This window comes from Archocentrus centrarchus (assembly GCF_007364275.1).
Source record: "Archocentrus centrarchus isolate MPI-CPG fArcCen1 chromosome 18 unlocalized genomic scaffold, fArcCen1 scaffold_23_ctg1, whole genome shotgun sequence".
In the NCBI taxonomy this organism is placed as follows: domain Eukaryota; kingdom Metazoa; phylum Chordata; class Actinopteri; order Cichliformes; family Cichlidae; genus Archocentrus; species Archocentrus centrarchus.
The window spans coordinates 109,199-119,754 of record NW_022060145.1 but is presented as its reverse complement, the minus strand read 5'-3'; the positions used below and the strand labels follow the sequence as shown (position 1 = coordinate 119,754).

Sequence of the window (10,556 nt, the reverse complement as noted above, 5' to 3'; positions counted from 1 at the left end):
CAGTCATGGGCTGTGTGCAAAATTCAATACTCATATATTATTCATGATGGTACTATACTTTGCAAGATGTTTTAGTGTGTTTGAAACTTTAGTATATTGCCCATAGTTCTGCTTGTAGAACAAATAGTTTTTCACTACACCAGCATAAATATCCCACACTTAAGTGTCTACAATAAACACTGCTGGACAGGGATCTGATATCAAGTTTAAAACTATAGTTTTACATTGCTAAGCATGATGTGGTTTTAATTAAATTATGTGGGTTTTCTCACACATAGAATGTATAATAAAGAAAGCTGTAGCTTCTGAGTTTGAAGCCAATGCAAAAAAGCCTTAAACCTAATGGACAGTGGAGGGTGCTCCTCTGGTTTCAACAAGCTGTCTGGTTGGATGGAAGATTATGGGAAAATGGCGCTTTGGCTCCCCTATCTGTGACCTCAATAAACTGTTTCTTTATGAGTTTATGGTCTCAGTCACAAGCTTTAAGTCTTACTGAATACAACATGAAGTTCATTTTGTAAATTTTGACGGTACTAATATTAGAGGAGGATAAATGAGATTTTACTTTATCACTGTGATTGTCACACCACTAGACTACGATTAGTCAGAGCCACCCTTTTTTTATGTCCAGTTTCAAAACACCACGAATATGGAACTTCACTAATCAGTGGGTGATGTCATCATACCTATGTCTTACAATACAAATACAGTATGTGGTCTCAAATGAGGTTGGGCTACCATGGCAATATGTCCAGCAGATCGGTAGATTTAATTTGTTTAAATCATCATTAGATTTATATGGATCAAACCAATTACTGGTGTTTTTACTGTCCTACAATTTGCCTTAACATTATTATATCTAAACCTATACTGTATTGTTCCTACATCTAAAAAAATATATGTATATTTGTAATATCTTAAATTCTTAGTTTTGTAAGCGAGGGAGTAATTCCTACCGCCTCTCCCTCTCCCTCTCTTGCGCTCTCGTTCTCTCTCTGCCTCACCCTCAGTCGCTTCACTGACTAGGAAACGCAGTCACCGCTTTGATCCGCGCGCAATGACCTACCAAGCGGCCAGCGAGAAGCTCACTCTTTGAGCCCCTTCTTTCTCCCTGTCTTTTCCCCCCTGGTCTTCCGCGTATAAATGTAGACGGTAACCAGAGTGTGGACACTCTATTGTCGCTTTTACCCTATGGAGGACCGCTGTTCCCCGGAAAACGAGAGGATGGAAGCATGGCTGGATGACCACTTGGAGTTCACCCATTCCTACTTTGTCAGGAAAGCGTCAAGGTAAAAACAAACAAACAAAAAAGAGAGAGAGAGAGTAGAGTGGATAGATCACTTTATGTTCAGCCGGGTGTGTGTGACTTTCCAGAGGTTTTCTCTGCAAATAAACTCTTCAGCCAATCAGATTCCCTTTGTTAGTTCTGATTGTTTCCATTGTAGGTATCGCTTTATCTCGCTATTTATTCCGCAACACTGTAAAAAATCAACTGACAGCAAACACCTTGTCCAGTGGAGGTCAGTATGGCTGTCAGAGATGTGGAAACCTCGTGTCCCTGATCAGGTGTGCTACCTGATGTGTTGTGGATATCACTCTGGTGCTGTACTGTGGCGAGCACCTTTCACTGGACAGCTTTATTTCATGTCACCATCGACTTCACACTCACTAACAGCGCTGAGTTGTGCTGAGCCCTTAAATCATTAACTTTTACTGCTGCCAGTGATTGTTAAATTCTCATGGCTTGCTGTTCAGTTGGTCCTTAGTGATAATTACACATGCTTTTCATATAAAAGAAAGCACTTCAGTGCTGTTGTAGCCTCAGAGAATGTGGCTTGAAGCAGAGCAAATTAGCCATTTAATTTGCTCAGCAAATACAGACTCCAAAACAGCATTTCTGTATGACATTTTTACAGTATGCATATCTGGGAATTTCATCAGCCTGGCTGCACTTCACCAGGGCACTTTATGTCTGTGTTTGCTTTAGTGACAAACCCCTACAGACCTATTTATCCACTTAAACCACCACAGTAATGTCACTCTTTTTTTTTTAATCTTGCAAAACATCCCAAATCCATTTTGAAATATTTTTCTTAAAATAATTGTCAGATGGCATCTTTTCTCTCCCTCCTGCTGTTATTGATCACATTACAGAGCAAGAGGTTTGCACACATTAGCCATTCTGCTGTTCTGGTTGAGAGGCATTTCCACACATCTCCTGAATACATTAGGGTCAGCCAGGCAGCTCAATGGGAGATGGAGGAGGAGGGCTCACCCTGACTGGCTCTGACAAACTGCAGTCAGATAACGACCACTTTGTCACCTTCAAAGTTTTATTTGCCTGGATCTGTGCCCAAGATACCTTGGATAATTTCACAGCCAGCAGAAGGTTCTGGCCTTCTGCTCACGTGAACAGAGCTTTTGACTAGCATGGAAAGGGAATGAGTCACATGACCTTGGGCATGTTTAAAAACTGGAACCAAAGTGGAGTACATGCTTGAAATGTGCGTGGGTTGATTAGACAATGTGTTGGCTAATTAGAAAGATTCTCCATAATCACATTATTATTATTATTATTATTATTATTATTATTATTATTATTATTATTATTGTTTCTGTTTACATACAAGCACCCTGACTAATACACATATTTAGTTTGCTCCAGTAAATGTCATAATTAGACACATCCAGGGGTTACTCACACACACAAACACAGGCTAAATAAATACATAGCCTTGATAATATGTCAAGCAGGCAATTTTTTCTCCTGTTCAATTAAAGGTTAACTTCTAATAATCTCAAGTATTTGAGATCTGATTGCTCAGATCACTTTAGAAGGTGGTCTGGCCATATATGGATAATTTTTTCAGCACTGTGTACACAAATGTGTCCTAAACCACAGTGATGGACCACCTGCTATTAGTCATTCCTTTTACATAAGGTTTCTGGCTCATTAAAAAAATGCAGGTTGCATAACTTGCAATATAGGCAGGTCATGATTTGAACTGAAAATAATTGCCAGGCCAGACAAAGTAGTCTTCTGAAGTGTACATTCAGTGTACACTGAATGAAACAGCTAAAGACTATGATTGTAAATAAGCAACTATTCTTTTCTAAATTGATATTCTTATTGATATCCTCATTCTTTCAGCTATTCCTCTCTACCCAAAAAATAGCTCTCCAACTTTGGTCTTTTTTGACTGTTTGAATTCAGTTTAGTTGAATTTTAGTCACAAAATCTGTGTAAACAGGTTTTATTAAACCTCCATAATTTGCATCCTCCCAGTGCAATTCTTATTCTGCTCTTTTTTTTTTTTTTTTTTTAGCATGGAAGCTCTGTAATCCTCATCTCAACTAAGCCCTAAGTTTGTATAATGTGATTGTATGGTTAAATTTTAATTTTCTTCTTGTTCCCAGACTACATAAGTATTTAAATAATTTCAACATGGAAAAAGCTCTTCAATTCAGCCTGTAATGAGATGCCTGACTAAATAATCTGTATTATTTTTATCATCCTCTTTTATTCTAAATTCCAACAATCTGTTTTGATGCAGAAGCAGACAAGAATTTATGTGTATAGTGATGTAGTACTAATAGTCTATCTGTCATTAACTGTGGAGTCTTGTTTATTCTCTTATTCCTTCAATATGTACCCTATTTTTATCAGAAAAAAAAGGGCTTCATATATAATGGAGTATAGCTATAGGTAATCTATACCTATGAGCCAAAACATTATGCCCAAGAACTAACAATGGAGCATATCAAAGTTGGGGATATAAGTGAGGGTAAGTGAGTCAGTTCTATTGGTATGTATGTGCTAGTTGTGAAAGAAATGTCCATGTGAAAAAGACCTGAGTGACATGGCCTGACAAGTAGGTTGGCATGTCTGAAATTGCTGTCTTGGTGCCAGAGTTATGGTGTAGACCAGGATTATGTGGTCCAAAGCTGTTTCGTCATCATCCACCCATGTAAATTAGACATGAGTGGTCATAATGTTCTGCCACATCAACTTACAGTATATTCCAGGAGTTATTCTAAAAGAGTCTTACTGACTGACATTTTCTTCTTAATTTTGACAGGGAGATGGTGAATGCCTGGTTTGCTGAACGCATCCATTCCATTCAGCCATCTGCCGCCAAAGAAAATACTTCACAGCAGCGGGCCCACCAGTCCTCCACTGATCTTGGGCCTTTTTCTGCACCCACCCTCAGCCACTTGGACAACCGTTGTCCATCCCCAGCTACAGCCCCTAGTCCGGCCCCTGGTACCCCGACTCGCAAAATCTCAGCATCAGAGTTTGACCGTCCACTCAGACCCATCGTGGTTAAAGACTCTGAGGGTGCTCTGACATTTTTGAGTGACGTTGACCGTGAAACCGTCCCTGTCCGGGGATTGATGATGGGTGAGGGTGGTCTTGGGAATGGAGGTGGTGGTGGCAGCACTGGGGGTGACCGCTGTGCCAGGCTGCTGGAGCTAGTAAAGGATGTGTCGAGTCATCTGGATGTGACAGCACTCTGCCATAAGATCTTCCTTCACATCAATGAGCTGATTGCTGCAGACCGCTACTCACTGTTTTTGGTAGGTCTGAAAAGATTTGGGGGTCAAGCTACTCCACTGACTGATTTAACTGAAGCTCTCCCATCACCCAGAGCACAAAAAACAAGATGGCTTCTTTATATGTTCACTAGTACATTATAACAGATGTAGTACACTGCCATCCCAGCAGTGTACTACATCTGTTGAATGAAATAGTTTTAGCAGTGAATGAAATCATTTCAGTTTATGGATAAAAATGTAATGCCGCGTTTCCACTAGTACCTACTCAGTGCAACTCGGCTCGACGCAGCATGGCATGGTTTGAACGGTTTTCCATTAGGTCCTGGTATCAGGTACCAGGTACTTTTTTAGTTCCCAGTTTAGTTAGTTAATTCAAGTTAGACAAGTTGCACTAAGTAGGTACTAGTTGAAACGTGGCAAAAGTCTGCTGTATAAAGAGAAGTGTACAGTATTTAAAGTGCTCCTTAACAATAAGTTACCATATATTTAGCAATGCTGTTTAATTTCACAAAGAAAATATCTATAAAAGTTTAGCAAACTGGTATCTGTAAAGCAGTAGTTTAACAATTTAAAATTTTGTTTCTGAACAGTCTTTTTCAGAATTGGAGAAAGTTTTAATAAGAGTATTAGCTATTTGTGTTGCAAGCTAGAAGTGATTATCATGCTTAGCTGAATTAATTACCACCTGGCTCTAGCTTTGCACTGTATTGTTGTTTTTGTCTCATTTTGGAAAGAAAGGAATTAATTATAGTGCATATACTTAATATGTCACCTTGTGACAAGACAAAAACAGGCTGTCGTTTGTTTCAGAACAGTTACAGTGTATCAGATTTCCAGTCCATGATTATTGAGGTTTAAAAAATAATGATAATATTATTGCAATAATATCTTAACATTCTCGATCCATCCATCCATTTTCTTCACTTTTATGAGGCTGGTTCATGGGCCAGCAACCTAAGCAGAGAAACCTGGACCTCCCTCTCTCCAGCCACCTCCTCCAGCTTATCCAGGGGAATACTGAGGCGTTCCCAGGCCAGCTGAGAGATATAATCTCTCCAGTGTGTCCTGGGTCTGTCCCAGGTCCTCCTCCCGGTGGGACATGCCCGGAACACCTCTCCCAAGAGTTGCCTAGGAGGCATCATAGTCAAATACTTGAACTCCTCCAGCCGGAGCAGCAACTCATCCCTTACCGGGAGTGAGCACTCCACCCTTTTCTGGCTGAGGACCATTGTCATATGTAAATGATATGTAAATCAGGTTCTTATATAGCACTTTTCTACTCTACTTTGAGCTCTCAAAGCACTTTATGCAACATGCCTCATTCACCCATTCACACACATTCATACTAGCACTTCTTTCTACGGATAAGTGCTTTCTATCTAACATTCACACACATTCATACTCCCACAGTTGTATCAGAGAGCAACTTGGGGTTCAGAATCTTGCCCAAGGATACTTTGGCATGCAGACAGGAGAAGCTAGGGATGGAACCACCAACATTCTGATTAGTAGGCAACCAGCTCTACCTCCTGAGCTACAGAAACCCCAACAATACTATAATGATTATTTCAGTCAGCAGTTTTAATTTATGTATATTTATTTAATTTATTTAGTTATCTGACTACATTTGTGTGTGCGGTTTCAGGTGGGTGAGGATAGCTCCAACAGGAAGTTCTTGGTCAGCCGGCTGTTTGATGTGGCGGAGGGAACCACATTGGAAGAATCTTCCAGTAACTGCATCCGACTAGAGTGGAACAAAGGCATTGTGGGACATGTAGCTGCTACAGGACAACCACTCAATATCAAGAATGCTTACGAGGTGAGGATATCACACATTTTAAGCCTCCATTCAGCAGCATCAGTGCCATTGAAACATGTGGATAGTACTGTCTTCAAAAATAGACGTGTGCTTAATTCTTGCTAACAGAGCTCAGACTTATCTATCTGTCTAGTTCAGTTGAAAAGCTACATACAGTATATATAGGCATGGCATATATAGACAAGACATACACTTAGTGAGGTTAGGTTAATTGTGATTCTAAATTGCCCATAGGTGTGAGTGTTTATTCCTCAAGACAGCCTGAACTCTCTTAATTTCTTTAAGTACTAGTTATTTAAGTAGTCTTCAAGAATAATTCTCCAGTCTTCATGAAAGACATTCCAAAGCCCTTCCTTGGATGTTTGCTACCATTTGTTCCAGTCTCTGCCAAGGTGATCGCACACTGCTTCAAAAATAATGATAATATTCCCAACATCACTGGCTGAAATGCAGCCCCAAACCATAACAGAGTCTCCAGCATGTTTTACAGATTGCTGCAGACATTCACACTTCTGACATCTTACATACTGTTAATGTTCTGAACCAAAAATTTCAAATTTTGATTATTTACTCCATAAGACCAATTTCAGTCCAGTTTTTTTTTTTTATTTGGTCTTTTCTTCCGGTTTCAGTTGAGACTATTTCTGATGAGGCTCCAGCAATAAATCAATGCATCAGGGGTGGCTGTAGCTCAGGAGGTAGGGCAGGGCACCAGTCTGCATGCCAAAGTAGTCTTGGGCAAGAAACTGAACCCCAAGTTCCTCTCCAATGCAACTGTCAGAGTATGAATGTGTATATGTTAGATAGAAAGCACTTTGCTGTAGAAATAAGTGTTTGAATGAATGTGTGGGAATGGGTGAATAATGTATGTTGCATAAAGCAGATTTAGTGCTCAAAGTAGAGTAGAAAAGTCCTATAAAGAACCAGTCTATTTACCATCTGAGGTTCCAGATGTCTCACTGGTCCTGTGATTTTTTTTTTTCCATTTCTTACTTTTAAATAATGTTCATCTGTTGTACATATACAGTGCACACCATGCTGAAACAGGTTTTCAGTTAATAGCTCTTTGGAAGTCACCTTGTTGGTGCAAAAATACTATTTCATGCTGGTAAAACTGCATTATTGTTGGCATTTTTCATAGATTAAACTAAAGAAATTATGTGTAAATGTGTATAAATTATGTGTTTTTGTTGGTATATTTTTGTGTGCATGGCACTGTACTTCACAAAATGTACAGCAGCAGCAGCAAGATTAACTAGTGTTATTCGTTTTGTGTGTGCGAGAACGATTTCCTGCTGGGTATCTTCCTCCTTTCATCTGGTTGCTTACCAACCACAAGATGATGATAATGGAGCTGGAAGAGAGAGCATGATTTAGATGGATAGAGAGAGTGTGAGAGAGAGAGAGTGAGAGAGAGAGAGAGAGAGAATGAGAACAAGAATGACGCGCGCGTGTTTGTGTGCGCGTGCATAATCAATGCCTGCATGGATCTGCATGGATCGTGAAATTAAAAAAAATGCACATATGTGTTTTGGTTTTGGGGTTTTTTTTGGCTTACAGATAAGTTTCAATTTCTGTTAGCATTCAGCAATGGCTCACCTTGTTTGTGTATTTACAGTTCTCTTTGTCAGCTGATATATTGAATGCAGTGTGTTACTTTGATTTTCTGAGTGTATATGTGGCATTCTGTATTTTTCTGTGTGTGAGTGCACGCGCTCACATGCCAGTTAAGTCATTTGGTATATTCAGAATTAAGAACTTATTGAAATGCTGAACTAACAAAAAACATTCATGATATTGGCAAACATTACTAATTGCTCATTTTGGCATGCATGTATTAAATCGGGAGCACCTTTTCAGGAATGACACCCAATGTTTGACATAATGTTGTGTCTCACTGACTGTAGCTTCATGGTGAAGAAAATTAGTAATATAATTAATACTGAGAAAAAGGATTTCTGAGAAAATCAAAGCAACAGACTGAGCTTTGAGGGGATTTTTCATTCAAATAAATATTTGAACCTGGCAGATCAATGACAACCACAAAACTGACAAAAAGAGCAAAATTCAGTAATATTCTTGAATTCAGTTCAATTCAGTTTTAATTATATAGTGCACAACAACCATCAACCTCTGTGTTTTATATTATAAGGTTATGACCCTACAGTGTTAGAGAGAAAACCCCAATAATCTGACAAGTTTTCTTTATAAGCATCCCCTTTTAACAGGAAGAGAACTCTTGTAGAACCAGGCTCAGGGAGAGGCAGCCATCCGCCTTAACAGACTGGGTGGTGAGGGGAAGGAGAAGAGAAAGGAGAGTATACAGAGACAACGACTAAGCACAAAGTATGGGATAGAGAAGACTAAATGTATTATCAAAAAGGAAAGTTTTAAGCCTGGAAAGTGTCATACTGTTTACATGCACCTGGAGTTCCCTGTTACTGTCCCTCATGTGTTCTTAGTTCCCTGAACTTTTTCATTTATTTTACTTTTCCCTTTTCTCTTTGGCCTTTGTTGTCATGGCAGGCCGCCGTGCAGGCAGGAAGGAGGACCCCAAATAGCAGACTCGGGACAGGTGTAATTCACTCACTCGCTTTATTTACCCCAATCTGACAGACATTAACATGAGCTCTCCCTGGCATACACTTAACGGAGAGACGTGAAACTAACTAGACTTGACTTGAGCAAACAGACGTACATGCAGGACAGCAGAGAACAACCATCAATGACGCGACCAAGAACAAAGCAAACCCAGGGGCTTAAATACATACAGAAGGCAATGGTGGGTAACAAGAAACAGCTGGGGAACACAGGGCACAGGTGAACAGAATCTACCTAATCAACAAGGGAAGACAACTAGACAGGACACACAGGGAGTACTAAACTATCAAACTAAAACAGGAAGTAAACAAAGACATAATGCAGACTAAGCACAAACCCATAACCAACTGAAGACCCACATGAGAGAAACCAAACATACATAATCATAGATAACCAAACATAACCAAAAGAACACAAAGCACTGGGCCACCGGCCCAGGATCATGACATTTGTTTCATGTTTTTCTCTGTTGGAGTTTGTGTTTTGCCTTATGGACATTTTCCTAAATACATTTCACATCTAAAGGAAGGAAGCCAATGAACATAAGTTACTATGGGGAAAAAAAAAACAGCTGTTTCTGTAAATAATATTAGCAGCCAGTACAAGACCTTGTTTGCCTGTTGAACTTTGTATTGCAGCACTGGACATGACCCCCATGAAAGCCCCATGAAAAGCACTGAGATGTGCACCTATTTTATGGCATGACCAAACCTTGTTACTATGGCTTGTGCAGTATGGCATGATGCATAGTGTGCCTGTGTTGTTTTCATGGTATTTACATACAGTGGTGTGTAGACCAATGAGGGCTATCAACATACAAATACACAAATCGCTTGGGTGTACAGAATTACAGCAATTGACAAAAAAGCCAAGTGTTTAAAGGTCAGCTGGTGGGTGGTAGTACATTAATGCACTACAAAAACACAGAACACAGCTGATTATTCAGTGAATTTGAAGCCTGAAGCTATTATCTCACAGGGGATACTTGAACACACATTTTCCCCATTATCTAAATGTTGTATTTGTTTAGCTCATTCATACCTTGAAACAACCAACACTATGACCATGCTGTTCAAAGCTAATATCAGGACCAAAATATCTGATGGCAGCTCCACAAGGTTATATGCATTTCATTGTTTCCCCAGGATCCCAGGTTCAACGCTGAGGTTGACCTGATCACAGGTTACAAAACCCAAAGTATCCTTTGTCTGCCTATCAAGAACCACAGAGATGAGGTAAGATATGGTAACCAACAGGGTTAGGAGCAAATGGGTTTTTCTTAACTTTTTTAAAACTTTACCCAGAGATGTTTAAATTCAAGATAGGTTTCTTGTCCAGTATGTGCTAGCTTTTACCTTTTACCTGAGAATATAAAGCAGAGATCTTCAATCATCTGTTTAACAGAGCTATTTTTTTGATAGCCTTTTTTTTTTTTTTTTTTTTTAAATTTCTACTGGGTTTTAGGTGTAAGAATCTCCACACAGAGCTTACCGGGAGTTTCTCAGGAGTTTCTTTTCTGTCCTTTTAAAACTGACAAAAAAGAGTTTGGCTTATGTCTACCCAGTACCAGCTTTCCCTA

The 10,556-nt window shown here is 39.5% G+C and overlaps 1 protein-coding gene across 1 annotated transcript in view; it reads left to right on the top strand.

The window, feature by feature from the left end:
• The first annotated feature begins 1,167 nt into the window (after positions 1-1,167).
• Positions 1,168-10,556, top strand: part of pde5ab (phosphodiesterase 5A, cGMP-specific, b) — a 63,138-nt gene continuing 53,749 nt past the window's right edge. Inside the window, exons 1-4 of the mRNA XM_030722743.1 lie at positions 1,168-1,289; positions 4,080-4,578; positions 6,203-6,376; positions 10,123-10,212. Coding sequence (XP_030578603.1) covers positions 1,192-1,289; positions 4,080-4,578; positions 6,203-6,376; positions 10,123-10,212 — 861 coding nt within the window. The 5' untranslated portion in view covers positions 1,168-1,191. The remainder of the gene's footprint in view (positions 1,290-4,079; positions 4,579-6,202; positions 6,377-10,122; positions 10,213-10,556) is intronic.